Source organism: Staurois parvus, unplaced genomic scaffold (assembly GCF_062004578.1).
Source record: "Staurois parvus isolate SC_StPar_1 unplaced genomic scaffold, SC_StPar_1.0 ptg000488l, whole genome shotgun sequence".
Taxonomy (NCBI): Eukaryota; Metazoa; Chordata; class Amphibia; order Anura; family Ranidae; genus Staurois; species Staurois parvus.
This window is the reverse complement of record NW_028318284.1, coordinates 2,185,300-2,202,766: the sequence shown is the minus strand read 5'-3', so window position 1 is coordinate 2,202,766 and position 17,467 is coordinate 2,185,300. Positions and strand designations below refer to the sequence as shown.

Here is a 17,467-nt window from a genome sequence, read left to right as displayed (position 1 = left end):
GTCACATATCTCCCCTTTTGGCAGGAGACTAACGCAGGAGTAAATCCCAGACGGATGGACTCCGAAGTTAGTCTGTACTCCCAGTGCCAGCACCCACACAGTACCCCAAACAAATTGTCCCCCACAAAGCATTACTTACCCAGCCAACCTCTTCCTCTCCGGTAGAACATACCCGCAGCTGGGGAGAAGTAGGGAGTGGTCCTTCACCCTGAAGTTCTCTCAGCCGCTGAGGAGAGGACAGGGTGGCTGGGCCGACTCAGTCATGCTGTTGGAGATCTGGGCCGACTGCCCAGCATCCCTGGGGTATCCAGGTGGCGACTGTAGTCTCCTCCACTTTGACTTGATGGACCTCCCCCAGAGCTTGCAAAGTAAGGCTGACATCCTCTTGTCCCAATGCCAGACCCTTTTCTGGGGTTGTGTCAATGGAAACCGAAGTCCCATCCACGGACATCAGCTCAAGCTGCCATTGTGAGGTGCCGATTGCATCCTCTTCCTGTAGCTCCTGCGGGGCTGATTGTTGTGGACGGAGGTCAACCACGCCATGCCCTTATACCGGCTCTTCTGCGGGGGGTGTGCCGGCTGGTTCCTCCTCAGCAGAAAAGTCAATCAAATCCCCAGTCTCTGGAACTGGTGTCTGGGGATAGGGGTTCATCATCTCCTCCTGTCCGTGGAACTCAGAAGATGTTACCAGTGCTGGGCAGAGTTCACTAAGGTTTGGCCCTGTTGCCAGGTCTACTGCAGGTTCCTCCTCACCTGAGAAGTCTATCAAATCCCCAGTCTCTGGAATTTCCACTGCCGATTCTTGGGCATGCTGCCGAACATGTTTTAGAAGTTGCATGTATGCCCTTTCCAGATGCAGTTCTTTCTTCAGCAGGTATTCCACATCTGGTTCAAGCTCTGAGACCCCTGTGAGACCGAACATAGCCTCTCTGCCTTCTCGCAACTCCTCCAGGGTAGGTTCTCCTTCATCGCCAAACACAAAATGATCTGTAAGGCTCTCCCACAGCAATCCAGGCCCACCAAAGTCATGTCCCTCAGCAGAGCACTCTGTTGACACCCCTAAATATTCCTGCTCTGCGTACCATTGCAAAGCCCGATATCTGTTGTCCAGTTGTATCTCCTGCTGGACCAGCCTGTCCAACTCATTGCTTCTGGGGTCGCTCTCCCAGGAATGGCATCCGTAACTTCCGATGGTCCCTGGCCCTTTCTCCTGGGGTTGAATAGCACTTGCCTTTGTCCATACCAGCAGCCTGGAGGGCTCCTCTCCAAAGCACCTCCCAAATCCGCTGCCTGAGCTCCAGGTACTGATCCTTAGACACAGTCCTGGGGTATGTTGCAAGAACAGTCTGCAGCAGCCCTGGGAACTCTGATGCCAGGTGCATATCTCCACTGGGGTGACTGATGTCTCCTTTCCTGATCTTGAATCCCGGCGGTGGTTTGGACGTGTTCACAGCTTGGAAGCACAATCACACCGCTTGCCACCACTGTAACGGAACCGGACCCAGACCGCACTTGGGTATTTCCGTTAGACTCCAGCTTCCCTGTCCGAACACAGATCCACGGACACACCCTTGAAATCCCTCAGGGGAAACAGACAGCACCAGACTATTCTTAAGACAGGAAGTCAACTGGTTTAGTTTTACACAGACACAAGATATAAACATTCAAGGGAACAACCCACCTCCCTGCATAAGGACACAGGGCGGGGCAAACCAAATTTAGCAACCAGAGACATCAGCAGACACCCTCCACCAAGCCAATACACAAACACATACAACCCATAATAGTTTGCTCCCAAGCTAGACACAATAGAACAATGGGACAACCACATGGCATTAAACAATGAACAACCCCCACACCCAACAAACCAAGAAACACAATATTAGGACAGATCACCCTGCACCCCTAACAGGCACAGGGTGCCTACACATAAGAGGAATATGAGCTGATACAGGGGTCCCCCCGCCCCCAAAAGTCACTCCTGTCACAGAGAGCAATCGGGAGCATTTGAAATTTATACAATATTTTTAGTAGTATTACCATTTTAACTAAATTTATTCTTCCTATCCATGAGGCCCCACCTTTTGCAAGCCTTTTTAACTCCTCTCTTATTACATTTAATAATGGGATATGGTTTACTTGATACAATTTTCTTATTGAGGTAGTTAATTTTATTCCGAGGTACTCTAAATCCTTTTTCCTCCATGTAAATGGAAACGCCTTCTGCAGATTTTTCTTATCTTTCACTGGGAGGTTAATATTTAAAATTTCTGATTTCATAGGGTTTATCTTAAGATTTGATATTGATATGATATATCCATTTGATATGATACATCCATATTTTTTTAGTTCTTTCATCAGGTTTGGAACTGTTACTATTGGGTTAGCCACATAGAACATCATGTCGTCTGCATACGCAGCGATTTTATGTTCTATGTCTCCTACTTTTATCCCTCTTATATCCTCGTTCTTCCTAATCCTTTCCAGGAGTGGCTCCAATGATAACACAAACAATAGGGGGGAGAGAGAACATCCCTGCCTTGTTCCATTATACATTTTAAAGAATCGTGAGTATGATCCGTTTACCTTTACTGACGCTGTTGGCCCATTATATAGCCCTTTAATCCAATTCAACATCTTTGACACCAGTCCCATTTTTTCCAATGTATCGAACTTAAAATCCCAATTAACCCTATTGAATGCTTTTTCGGCGTCAATGGACAATAATATTACCGGAATTTTTTCCCTTTTAACTTTTTGAACCAGCAGTAGGGATCTCAACCCATTATCCCTTCCCTCCCTCCCCGGGACAAAACCCACCTGGTCCAAGTGTACCCATTCTGGCATCAAGTCCCTCAGCCTTGTTGCCAAGATTTTTGCATATAATTTAGTATCCGCGTTCAATAACGATATCGACCTGTAACTTGCAGACTGCAAACTATCTTTCCTCTCTTTCAAGATCAGAACAATATGTGCCTGTAAGGATTCTTCCCTCATCTTCAAACCCTCTCCTATTGTGTTCATATAACAACATAATTTAGGTATAAGAAGATCTTTACATTTTTTCAAGTATCTTACAGTATACCCATCAGGTCCTGGACTTTTACCTAATGCTGTATCTTTTAAGGCTAAACCAATCTCTTCCGGCGTAATAGGACTTTCCAAAGACTCCAGTTTTTCTGGTGCTAATCGGGGCAACTCAACTCCTTTCAAGTAATTCTGTCTTCTTTCTTTCCTTTCCTCCTCGTTTCCCTCCCGTTTTCTCTCTTACATGATACAGCTCACTGTAAAAATTATGAAACCTCTTGGCAATATCTGAAGTCTTATACATAGTTTCCCCTTTCTCATCCCTGATCTTTTCTATAAAATTCCTAGATTTCTTATTCCGAAGTCTTCTCATTATTTGTTTTCCTGGTCTGTTTCCCTGTTGATATCTTTCTTTGGCCACTTTATTATAAATCCTCCTGGAGTCCTGCTCCATCAGATCTTTCAACTCCTCTCTTTTTATTACTATCTCCTGATATTTGTCTATACCCCTCCTTTTTTATGCATTTGTTCCAGTTTATATAGTTCTTCTATTATTTGTTTTATTTTCCTCCCTCTCTCCCTCTTATTTTCTATGCCTATTGAGATCAATATACCTCTCAAATATGCCTTATGTGTTTCCCATATTCTTGCTTCCGACATTCCCTCAGTCTCATTTAAGTAAAACAATTGTTCAGTCTCCCGTCTTAATCTCTTCTCCACTTCGGGGTCCTGCAAAAGTGATTCATTTAATTTCCAGGAAGTAACTTTATCTTCTTCCCTCCCTGTATGTAACCTCATCGTGACTGGTGAATGGTCGGATAGGGACATGACCTCTATGTTAGATCCTTTCAGTGCCTTGAGTTGTCTATGCTCAATCATTATGTAGTCCAATCTTGAATATGAGCCATGTACCTGAGAGTACATCAACTAACTGATATTTATACAATAACTTCTTTAATGATTTGAGGCTCCTATTTCCCTCTCTCCTTACCCCTGATGACATATCCCACTTTGGGTCCATACATATATTAAAGTCCCCTGCTACCACCAAATATCCGATCTTAAATTCTACCAATTTTCTTATAGTCCCCTCTAAGAATCCCACTTTGTTTCTATTGGGGCAGTATATATTAGCAAGCGAACATTCCTTTCCTTCCAACTTTCCTCTGATAAACAGATATCTACCCTCAGGGTCTTCCATTCTGTCCTCCAGAGCAAAATTGACTTTTTTGATATCCCAATTGCCACTCCTTTTGCCCCTTTTACATGTAATTTTAAAACATAAAGAGTTGATATTGCTTTGAGTATAGTTTTACATTGGTCTTTCTAGTTAAATGGGTTTCTTGGAGGAATATGTCTATTGAATATTGTATCTCCCTAAGAATCTTATGACTTTTTTGGGGGGAATTTAACCCCTTTACATTGTAAGTCAGAAACTTGATCTCATTCATTATTCTCTGTGTTGTTTTGACCTAACACCAACCCATCATAATTACATATACAGATAGTTTCCCTTCCGCCCTTTTCCACCCCCAACCCCCCCCGCTATTGGCCATAGAATCTGTCTAAGATGAACTTTCCTAGTGATTCCTAGTTTAGGGTAGAGCTTGGAATATGGCCACCTGCCCATTACCTATTCCACTATCTAAGCCCTATTGAGTAGCCCGTGTCGTTTTGTCGGGGTGCAAACCCACCCCAGCCACTTATTCCTGCCTTCCCGTTACCTGCCAACTCCTCAAGTGTACCGACTATTGGGGAGTATATTATTCTATCCTTTCCCTTATTCGAGACCATAGGGAGAGGAAAGAGCGGAGGGGCTTAGGCAGGGAATGAAGAAAGAGGAAAAGAAGAAAAAAAAAATATTGGCGGGGGGGGGGGGGGGAGGTGTGACATATCATCCCCACCACCTACCGCACCTACCTCAATCTTCCAATCCCCCGCCTCCCCTCCACTCATTCCGCCCCCATCCTACTAAGTCACTTCTTCCTAATTCCTCCTCCCTGGAACCTGATGCCACCTACTGAACCCCTGAACCTCTTTCTCCCTAACTACCTCAGACCATCCTGGAACCGATACTCTGCAAATCTAATTTATCACAAAAGTCATTATAATATTCAGGGTATCTCAAAGTTGCCGATCTTCCGTCTTTCCAACCTATCAAGGAAGCAGACGGCCCCCAATTGTATTTGACTTTTTTCTCTTCATATGTATTAGTAATGGTTTTAAAGTCCTCCTTCTAGCCAATGTCTGCCTCTTCATACTTTATTTCGGGGAAATCCCGGATCCCTCTCCAGATTCGTTCTCTGTCTCTCAAATTCTGGAACTTCATGATCACTTCTCTAAAGTTTTCAGCAGGGATTCCCTTTGGGCATCTGATCCGGAAAACTCTGTCCAATTTTAAGGTCTCAGTTACAATTTGTTTTTCTGAGAGATCATCATCTTGTCCTGATTCCTCCGGCACTCCTCTAATCCTCAAATTATTCCTTCTAAAGCAGTTCTCTTGTTCTTCCAATTTGAGGAATAAATCCCTCTGTTCTCTCCACCTCTCTTCTACTTGCTTCTCTAGGTGTTTAATCTTTTTTTCCTGTTCCTCTTTTTTCTCAGTTTCCTCCATTCTTCCTAAAAGATGACTCAAATCTCCTCGTAAGTGTCCAATCTCCTTTTTCACCACGGTCTCTATTTTTTCAAACATTTCTAATAGCTCTATTTTTGAGATTGGGTGAATCATGGCCCCTTCTTGTTCGCTGTAGCAAGCGTACACACAGAGATGGACGCGGTTCAACCATTTTGGCTCCAACCTCCATCTTGGCAAAGGGTCAACCATCTTGTACAAACATATTCCCCCTCATTCTCCCCCTTCCTCTCTGTTCATACACGGTGACATATGGCCTGTGTGTTAGAAGTGTCACAGGCCGGCCAGGGCACAGCAGGGAGCCCGAAGCTGTAAATCATTTTTGAGCTGGGTGCCGGGCGGGCTGGGAAGCTGAGTAATCTAGCACATTTTAAAAGATAACCCAAGCCTTCCCCTGAGTTCAAACACATTCCAGAAGGAGTAGAGACTAGATAACATTTTTAAAATCCATTTTTCCCTATGTCTCATATCTTGGAATATGAGAGACTTACATAAAAATCAGGTATATCTTCAGATTGGTCACGAGAAGACAAACAGTTTGATAGGTCACACTCCCTGACTGGAATACCTAGGACAGCAGAGAAATATATCTCTTGAACCCTTCAAATATGTATTTCATATGTAACCGTTCCTCAGAGGCGTCTGCATACTAATCTACCCGCGGGTGGAATGTCACTTGTGCATAGGGAAAGTTATGCACAAAATATGAGTTATGAGAGATTTTGGCTCTAGATTAGGGCTCAGCCCGGACCTTCCCTCCCTAAATGAAGCATTGGTCCTTGGCTTTAGGGACATCCCCTGCTGGGGGACTACAAAATGGTCTGTCAGGCCTAAGAGAAGTAAGTTGAAGAATTCTCCTGTTTAACATCAGAAGCACCTTGGGAGACGTGCCCTTTTGATCTGCTAACCCAGGACTTTGGCAAGTACTTTAACCCTCTAACTTCTCTCTGTTATCTCTTTGCTGTGCTTTTATTCTCTGTATATTTATATATATATTGGTTACATCTTTTTTCTGTAATTATTTTTATTGCACCCTTTTGACCTTTCCTTCTGAAAGTGTTGAACTGTTTCTATAGCTCTTTATTGCAACTTATGGATTCCTGCCTCTAAAAGAGCGCTACTGTGTTTGTTTAACCCTCTGTATAACCGGTCTGCGGTGACAGAGTTATACAGACGATTATCTCACCCATCATAGTGCTATAGCTGATACCGCCGAGTTTCCTCTTTCTCTGTACAAAAAGGAGGTGGTGGCAGTGTGAAGGGTTAATTGCGTAATTAACCTGACCCACTAACAATCGCATTCAGGCTTCCTGGTACATCGATTGGTGGTCCATTAGCTGGAAGTCGTTGTGCAGGGTGCAGCTGGGTGTGGCATTGTTACGCACGTGACATCGTGGTTTTAGATTGGCTAGTCCTTCGGTCACGAGTTTGGTGAGAAGGTCAGGGGTCTGCCGCCGCGATTGTCACAGTCGCCTCCTCTTTTTTCTCCTGTGTTTTCCATATGAGAGGTATCTCTCTCCTGGTTCTCCTCCAACATCCCATAGGATAGCCTATATTGATCTCTTTCTAAGTTGGTTTGCCTTACTTGGTTGTTTTCAGAATTTTGAAGTTCAGGGCTTTTTTTCCCTTGGGTAGGGAAATATTTTTTTGTATTTGAAGAACTCACTGTTGCTTGGGGCATTTTTACACCCCCTCCTTTAGTCGCTTTACTCATTTTGTTCTCTCTCCTTCCCAACTTTATTCCAGAAAACAGAGATATGCGACTATTTCACTTCGGCTTACCCCTCCAGAGTTACACAAGCAGCCAGGCAATGTTCCTTACTCAGTAGCGCGTAGCCCGTATATATAAAGTCCAGCTATGTCGTGGTAATTTATTAATAGATTTTTTTCTTTTTTTACCACCATTCTGTTCAACAAAATTCCCATCCTGTATGCTCCTTTTCCAATTAGTCCACTAGGGGCTGCTATAATACTATTTGTTTTTATGTGTCTTTTGGGAACATATACAGTAGTTATCTCCTCTTCTGAAATTAGACTTTTATTCGGTGGGGGGGGGGGGGGGGGGAGAGGGAGGGTAGAGTTGGAATAGATAATGCAATAGTGTTTTATTAATGCAGTCCCAGATTTATTTCTGTAGAACAGTTTTCACAACTCCAGAGTTTAAAGAGAACTCAATAACTTTTCATGTAAGCAGTGCGTTTAACATGGCATAATTGACCGCAGGATAGAAAGCCTTTATCAGCATTTGAGGCCACTTGGGAAAATCTTTCAGGAGGACAGGTAGTTTGTAATTATTACAAAACTGCTGGTGTATTTACTGCTTTAATTTGCGGTCTGTCCAAAAAGTGCAATGATCCCACAGCTAGAGATATGCTTTTGTCTACTTGTCATAATCACAGTCCCAGAGTAAGGGGTGCCTTACAGCCTGCCAGCCTCCTTTGTACTGTGCTGGCTCCCCACTGTCCATGCAGGCACTCTTCGGACACCTATCAGGTCCTCTCCATGCTCCAAGGATCTCAGCTCTCCTGGTCCTTCCAGCCACCTCCACTCTCCACGCTCTCTCCATTCCCCCCTCACCGACCCGCAGTACAGCACAGCTCAATCCTCCGCTCCCAGGCTCCAGGTAACAGATCTTCAACACTGCACCCTCACTCCTCCTCTGTCTCTATCTGCAGGGCTGCGGCAGGTCACATCCCGCATTACCCAGCATGCTCTCTCACAGCGCCATGTTGCTGCCCCACCCCCTCCAACTCCTAATGTTTTTAGTGCTATTCATAATGTAATACTTCTACAACAAGCAGCGCTGTAGACTACACTGCTAAATGTATATCGTCAGCCTTCTATCAATGTTGAGAAAGCTGCTGTGCCCAAAAGAGATTTAAAAAAAAAAGAGCTCATCTATGCATATGTGAGTTTTCAATACATTTTACAGCCAGACAGGATTATCATGTACACACACATCCCAATTGAGAAATCATGTTACTCAGGCCTCAGTATAGAGTATCTATGACCTTTAGCAAGCAAGTCTTTAAAAAAATTCAAACAGCAATATTAATGTCCATACATGGATTAAAATTCAGCGTGTTCAGCAGGGACTGGTGAAATTTAGATCCGTGTTGTGGCCATTGCAGTTGAACAGACGTTAATTTATCAATCGACTTCTTGCATTTGGAGTAGAAGAGAGGCAGTAAGAACACAACCCAACTGCTCCCCTAAACTGCAACGGCAACGTACAGGGGTGAATATTCAGAAAGTTGCAGGTGCAGTGTTATGTATCATGTTTGGTGGCAAGTAGCACCCGTCGAAATCAGCTGAATAGGATTGAGATGATATTTCTTCAAGACAGTGTGCAATGCATACGGTTGTGGTATGGGTTTTTGAAGGTTAAAACAGGCAGTAAGAAGGCAACAGAACGTCTCCCACCTGTGCAAAAAATAGAATTATGTACACTATCTTCTATATGTACTATCCACGCTGCCAGTTTGGGGGGGGCACTTCAATTCAAACAAATCCCAAACATAGGTGAAGATAATGGGATGTGAATGCACCACAAACATCCAGACATATATAATTTGGAGGTGTTCTGTGGTTGTTGGGAACAGCAACAGTGCATCCCATATTTTTCCAGATTTAGGTGATTAGACCTGCCTTATTTTAGGATTATCATTTTTCAAATTCCTTAGGAAGTATAAATGAGTCTGGTAAATTATATGTATGATGATGAATGTAACCACATGCTGCCAAAGTCAGTGCAGGGTGTAAGTCTGGTAATCATATATGCAATGATGACTTTAACCACACACTGCACAGTGTAATAGAGGTAGTTGGGTAGTGGTTCTGATAAGAAAATGTTTTAAAACTTTGATATTTATAATAAAAATGCATTATTTTGATACGTCTGGATGTTCGCAGTTTTTCAATTTCCCATTATCTTAATGCCTGCCCACCATCTGTCAGTTTCCCTCTGAAGGACAATCGACTGCAGATCTCTCTTTAGATGACATCAAAAGTGTAAACAAGCATAACTGCTTCCCGAATGCCCTATAGCAGGACTGCTGTAGGGCTGCGCAAAATCACACATATCTGTATGTATATGTATGTGATTTTGTGCTTTCGGGTAGGGGGCGTGCGCACGCCCTACCTATGCCGTCATTGGCGGCTACAGCTGTCGATCACCAGGTCCTGGACAGAGAGTCTCAGCTACCCGGCGATAGCCACGGAACAGTGGAGAGGTCTGTATGTAAACAATACATATCTCTCTCCTGTCAGCTCCATCATGCTGCTTTGTATTGCTCTACATAGCAGAGCAATACAATGCGGTGTGCTTGCACTGTAAAACACAGCACACAGCAAAACACACGCAGCATATTTGATCACCCCAGATATTAATCCCTTCCTGCGCAGTGTCATTAGTACAGTGTCAGTGCTTTTTATTAGCACTAATCACTGTATTAGTGTCATTGGGATTTCAGTTCCCACCCAGTGTCAGAATTCCCGCCACAGTCCTGCAGTAAGATGCTGATCACCGCCATTACTATTATTAAAAAAAAAATTCCAGTATATATACTGCCATTTGTAGACGCTATAACTTTCACGGAAACCAATTAATTTACACGTATTGGGATTTTTAGCAAAGACATGTAGCAGAATACATTTTGGCCTAAATTTATGACTAAATTTGATTTTTTTCAATTTTTGTTTGCTGGATATGTTTTATAGGAAAAAGTCGAAAATATCTTTTTTTTTAAATTGCTTTTTTTTGTTTATAGCGCAAAAGATAAAAAAACACAAAGGCAATCAAATACCACCGAAAGAAATCTCCATTTGTGGGAAAAAAAGGACATAAATTTCATTTGGGTGCAGCATTGCATGACTGTGCAATTGTCAGTTAAAGTAATGCAACGTCGTATTGCAAAAAATGGCCTGGTCAGGAAGGGGGGTAAATCCTCTGGAGGGCAAGTGGTCAAACAAGTATAAGTACTTGGAAGTTTAGTTGCTTGCCAATTGATACAGTTTCTGACCAGCCAGTGGCTGAACTGAAGAGGCTTCCTGCTCTTCCTTTTATAGATGTGATAGAATAAAGGGTTCAGTCAGAAATGAGATAAGGTCAGCAAAGTCTTCTTCACACAGATTCTTGTTTCTTTAAACCTATTTCCTTTTCATGGGTAACTACAGTGGTGCTAGATACTTTATATTCTCTGTATATATTTTTTGTTTCTAAAGTGTGTATTTATCAAGCTACTTGTGCATTTTACCACTGCAAAAGGTGAGATGATGCAGCTTTTGATCTGATTGTAATGACGTCTTGCATTGGAAGGCTTGTTCCTAAGGTGCTCCAAAATTGTTTGACATGAGGTAGGCAGGCAAAGCTGTTAGAAGTTAACATATATACAGTATACCTCATGATTTTTAGTATCACATCAGCACAAAGCAAATATTCAGCATTCTGACTATTTTGTTGCACAGCTGTCTATTGCTTCTTAGGACAGAGCTGCCCTGATCTCAGCTCTCTGCTGAACTGGTTCCTTTGGTCACCAGACTGGACTTATTGTCAACGCACACACTGCCACTCACTTAGCCCCAAACTATTATCTCTCAGATTAGGATCAGTTAAAGTGACCATACACTGTACAGCATATGGCCAGCTTTAGAAAACTCTGCTTTATTTCCCCTTCACCACCTCTCTTCATATCCACAGTTTTTCATTATACCCAAAAGTCCCTATTAAGACTCTGAGTAAGCAGCATTACTAGCTTTGTGGGCAATCACTTTTTTTTTTTGGCTTAGAAGGAACCATCAAGGGGTCTTTTGGTAAACCCAGCCCCCTCTCTGGGATTAGACCAGCCATAGTGTCATCGTAGTGGTAGCTGCTGTAAGGAGAGAATACAGTCAGTCAAGGTGACCATACACTGTAAAATCTGCTTTGGGGAAGCGGGAGGGAGCAGGTACCCGAATTTGACCCTCTCCCACTTCCTCTGCAATCACCTAGGCGGAAGTTGTTCCCTTTCCTCCCAGTAGTCTTCTGGGACACGTGACAGGTCCCAGAAGACCACGGGGCTATTCACAAAGCGCAGTGCTTCTCGCACATGTGCAGTAAGCACCCGACTGTGAAACCACAAGCTGTCAGAGCCGTGTGCCCACACTGAAGGCACCAGGGAGAGAAGACTGCTGGTGAAACCAGCGGTGGTGAGGACACCGCTGGACCGAGGGACAGGTAAGTGGCTGTATTTTAAAAGTCAGCAGGTAAAGTTTTTGTTGCTGCTGACTTTTTTCTTTTCAGGTGGAACTTTGCTTTAAGTTGAGATATGATTTCAATATATTTTCAAAAAACTTTTAGATTGGCAAATACAATATACAGGGCTATGGGGAATGGTAGTGACATAATCACACAAACACACAAATACAGGTTGAACTGAATGAACTTGTGTCTTTATTCAACCTTACCAACTAAGTACCTATGGAAGTTCACCTTTAGTTATATGTTACACCCATATTTACTGTGTAGTATATTACTATACAGCAACCCCCAATCCCCCACTGTGACAGTGGGCTGGGGTCCTTCTCTCCGCACTCTTCTTTTCTATGCACAGTCATGTCATTCATTGACAAGAATCTGTGAATGAAGAAACTACAAGTCCCATCTGCCACCGCTGCATACAGACTTGTAGTTTCAGAGGACAGTGAGGGTGTTGAAGAGTCCACTCATAGTCCATTCAGTCTTTCTGCAGCTCAGAAACTGACAGTCTGTACAGAGGTACAGGCAGAGAGCTGTAGGATGACTGTGCAGGAGCCTGGCATTGCACCCATGATCCACTGATCGTGGGTGCAATGCTGTGCAGGCTTATGAGAAAAGAAAATTATTGCAGGTTTTTACCTCAAAAAGCGTGCATTTGTTATTTATTTAAAAAGGTGAACGTAGCCTTTAACCTCCACATAGGGAAAGGCTTCTCCACAGTAAGAGCTGTTAAAACATGGAATATTCCCCTAGTGATTGTTTTAAAAAGGGCCAAATGCTTTCCTAAATGAACAGAATATAACTGGATATTAGCATTTATAGGTAATAACACCAGATATTATTAATCCAGGGAGTATGCTATTGCCTTCTGGGGGACCAGGAAGGGATTTATTTTTCCTATGCTTTTTTAAATTGGACCGTGCTTTATACAGTTTTTTTGGCTTTGGTTTTCTATGAATTTATTTATGCTTTCCATGGGTTAGACTAGATGGACTCCTTTTTTTCAACCTCACTAACTATGTAACCTCCATCCTGAGACTGGATAATAAAAGGAGAAGCAGCACACTGGTAAGTCTTATCTCTGTCACACTTCTCATGGCAGCATGCTTCTTGCACACTGAGTTGCTTCTGATTGGCTCCTCGTGCTGTTTCTCACTTTGCCAACCTCAGCTGCGCTGTAAATCTCTAAATGTGGACTGCAAGACGTTGATACCAGGAGATATATATATATATATATATATATATATATATATATATACATACATACATACATACATAAATACACAATGGTATTCTAAAAATACAAAGGTGCATTAATTTGTGTCTTATATCTGTCTGAGAGTCCGCTTTAAATCTTTTACTGATGGCTTATCTTCCTGCAGAGAGAGCTGCTAACCCAACTACAGACTTCCATATTAAGACCCTTCAAGAAATCCGACAGGAAAAGGCCAGTCAAAGACAGGAGCAACAACCTAAATGTGTATCTATGAAAAGTGAAGACCACCTCTGTTTAAAAAGTCAAAGTTTCATCACACCCCAGCCTGATATTCATGTTAAATCATTATATGAAATACAAGCAGAAAAGAAGCTAAGGCAACTGAAAGACGGAGTACAGAAGGATGAAAATAAAGAAGACCAGACCGACTGTAAAATGAGTAGAGATGTGCAGACCATTCAAAATTTTGAAGATAAGAATTTGATGGAATCGAAAAAAAAACAGGGATGCCAAGCTAGCATCGTTTGGAATCGTCTTTGTGAAAGAGGGATTAAGCCATCACAACTCACTAATACTGTTCCCAGCAGTGAGGACATCAAGAGACCACTTTCTGTTAGTTTAAAGGAGACAAGGGCTATTTCTCAGCCAGTGGAAAAAGTTCAAATTAAAACCCTAGATGAAATCAGGAAAGAAAAGGCTCTTAGAATCAAAAACAACCTGCAAGCCACAAATACTGAAGGCTTAAAGTCTGTCTCTCAGCCACAAGTTAAATCAAGTCATAAAAAGATTTTGCGTCTTTCAAAACCTCAAGGTAAAAATATTATTCTTAACATTTAAAAGGGAAAAACTTCAGTCCTAGTTCACCTGTGTCATGGTTATGTTTTTTCATCATTCTTAATAAATGCTTTCCTCAGCATCAGTCCTTGTACAATAGGCCCATTCATGGCTTAATATAAATGTCTACTTAAATTATGCTGTCCTATTATGAAAACAAATATGCAGTGCAGCATTTAGTTATTAATGCACGTGCACTTACCACTTTCCCTTTATAAAGTCTCACAAATTTTCTATTGATCTTTCCCGTAAAGCCTGCCTAATTTAACTTCTTGTGGTGATGTTGGCTATGATGCTGCTCTGCTTCTGATCTGTTTGTACTCTCTTGTAAGGTGTGCCTGTTTTTTGTACTACAAACGGAAAAATGTTGCAGAACACATGGCTCTCTGCACTATCGCTGTTTATTTAACAAGCTACAGTCTTATAAATCAACACTTGAACACAACATGTCCTCCTCACAGCTCTCTGGATAATCAACACTGTTTTTGTTGGTATAACCCTCCCACTGTTAGCTGCTGTGTCTAGATGGAAGAGCATGTAAGACCCAAATAAATGAGAATTACATTCAGTCTGTGAAGAAAGATTTTGGTTTACTTTTTGAGGCTTGTGCATCATAGTAATTGGAGTTGGTACTTGTTTAGGCCATTTTGCTGGAGCCTTAAGTTGGGCTTTAACATTTTGGCTGCCAATGACATATCCCATATGTCATAGCAGTCTAAATAGCGAGTGATACCATTGCCAAAGCAGCTTCTAGCTTGTTTTTATTTTAAAGCATGTCCTGTCCACAAGCTACTGACACCCAGTCAATTGTGCCCCACTGCAGTGTCCATTGATGTACACAGGATTTCTAAAACCATGGGTTATACTGCCACCTAAACAGTAATGTGGGCATTAGAACATTAAAAAGTGTAGCCTTATAGCCCCTGGGGATGGCCAAGAGTTTTTACTGTTCTAGTGTTTAACCTTCCTTTAGACATCAGTAAAATCCATGGTTTTAGAAATCCGATGCACATCAATGGACATTGGAGAAAATCTTGTAATAAGTATCACACTTGCTAGCTTTGAAAGTGGACAGAACTAATTGGGTGGCTCTACAGCTGCAAGTAGCTTGTGGAGGACACTGGCAAAAACTGAACCATGCCAGACATATACATCTACCATGCATCAGTTTTTGCTAGTATCTTTGGGAGGATGGATGTCTATCATCTCTGCTGTTTTCAAGACCTTTTATGAATTTTTTCATTCAACAACTGCGGGGATATTTATACCAAGCCTGTCTCTGCTAGTCTATAGTCTGAGTCTCTCCGGTCTAGCCATCAAGCAGAGGTTAAATCAGCTGGCATGCTCACAGATCTTATAAAGATCTGTGTGTCTGCAGGCCATGCCTAGATATGCTCTTTGGGTACTGGATGCTGCTTGTTGTTGCCTTTCAGCTGTAGAATGCTTTCCAGGTCCAGAGCTGGGGTTTGTTATTATCAAAGTTGACTCAGAGATTCTTTACTTTCAAAAATGTTTATTCAGGTTTTACATAACATCAGGGATGGAGAAAAGATAACATACAGTCAGCCATATAATATGATTATTACAATACCTGGGACAAAAAGGAGTAACAGGAAATTAAGAATCTAATAACCCCCAACCTTAGGGTACATTACATGAAGAACAATAAACATTCCTATTGACAGTCAGGTGGTGGGAATATACAGAGGGGTACCAAGGGTAAGAAATAGTCTCCCATCGCAAATTATCATAAATCTCTCATGATAAAGTATCCTGTTTGTATAAAAGACTGACCATAAGATTCATGCATAAAAGAGAGAAAAAAAAAAGAAAACAAAAAAATACCTCCAAGAGATCAAGAGGAAAAAGAGGGAGGGAGGAGCCTGATCATGGCGGTGAGGGAGAGCGTGCTGTGAGCGCTCTCCACTAGCAGCCACCTGCACTTCAACAAGTGCCCTGCGATGCGAACAGAGGCGCTCGCAGGGACTGACCTGTGAGGGGGGGGTCCTGGCGGAGGAGTGGGAGTCTGAGAGCGGAGGTTGCGAGGCAGGCCGATGGGAGAGGAGGACGGAGCATCGGGTGTCCTCTGCAGTGGGACGGCGGCGGCTTCCGTCTGGAGCAGAGGGTTGCCTGGATACTGGAGGAAGCGGAGGCGGCCACGTGACAACCCGCAGAGGAGCACTGGGAGGAGAAGTTCTCCTCCTGAATGCACGGGACCTGTACAACCAGGGATTGGAGCCACTGGGGCGAATCTCCCCCGAAGGGAAAAGGAGAAAGATAAACGGAGGGGCTGTTTGCAGTTTGCAGCCCACAGAAAGAAAAGCCTGAAGCCACCTCACAATAAAGAGAGAAGATGGCAGGAGGGTGAATGAGGCAAGGCATAATGTACTGAATGCAATTGAACTAATATGTAAGGTGAAAGTAAGGAGGGAGATTGCCCAGGGGTTCTAGAAGAAAAAGAGGATAAAGCGATATAGTACAGGTCCCCAGAAGAAGTAGAACTTAACAGAGAGGAATTTAAAAGTGAAAATACAAGACAGTAAAAAAGATTAATCCCCCAAGAGCCTGGATTAGTAAACTAAATCTTTGACAGCATGAAAAATAAAGGGGTCAAAGGAGGTGGACCCAAGAGTTCCCAAACAGGTACAATAAAAAATATATGTCTTCACAGGGAAATCTGACCCCAGAAAGACAACAAGGACTAAGTGAAAGGAGCGTATTGGAAATCAGTATGGAAGAAAGTCCTAGACTATCCCTGGAAATGGCTAATAGTAATCAAAGAAGGAGAGAAAGAACGGAGGTGGTAGAACAAGAAAAGGAATTACAAATGCCAAATAAAAGAGACATAGCAGAAATGTTTCAAAACCTTGAAAAATCAATAAAACAAGAGATGGCGATAATACAGAAAATTTTGGGACAAATAATAGCAAGAGTGGAAGAAACAGAGGGAAAAGTTGAAGAACAGGCCCAAACTATTTTGAAACTAGAAAAGTGGACGATAGAAATGAAAAAAGAACAAAGAAAACTGCTATATAAGATAGAGGATCAAAAAATAGGGATATGAGATGTAATTTAAGGATAAGAGGAGTACCAGAGATTGCACACGGTGAATAATATGTAAAATCCTGAACACTATAATGGACAGATCGGTATCAGAGACGTTTAAATTGGACAGTGTGTATAGAATAGGAAAGCAAGAAAGAGATAAAGAAAAATCAAGTGATATAATTGTGCGATTCCATAATCTTGGGGATAAAGAAGAGATATGAAAGAAAATAAAATGAAGAGCATCGATTAAGTATGGAGAAATAAATGGTCAGATTTTTTTCAGACCTAACGGTAGAAACACTGACAAGAAGGAGATCTCTGAAACCATTATTAGAGCAGATGAAGAAGCAAAATGTGCAATATAGATGGGGCTTCCCAGATTGTTTGATCGGATGGAAAAACGGAAGGACAGCAAGACTAAGATTTCCTGAAGATATGAGAGACGTTTGTGAGAGACTTGAATTAGAGATAATGG

The 17,467-nt window shown here is 42.3% G+C and overlaps 1 protein-coding gene across 7 annotated transcripts in view; it reads left to right on the top strand.

Annotated features, from left to right (window-relative positions):
* LOC149452212 (zinc finger CCCH domain-containing protein 11A-like) overlaps positions 1 to 17,467 on the top strand; it is a 334,496-nt gene that overhangs the window by 230,887 nt on the left and 86,142 nt on the right. For all 7 annotated transcript variants that reach the window (XM_089689656.1, XM_089689657.1, XM_089689655.1 and 4 more), the window contains one exon: positions 13,277 to 13,921. In XM_089689656.1, coding sequence (XP_089545782.1) covers positions 13,277 to 13,921 — 645 coding nt within the window. The remainder of the gene's footprint in view (positions 1 to 13,276; positions 13,922 to 17,467) is intronic.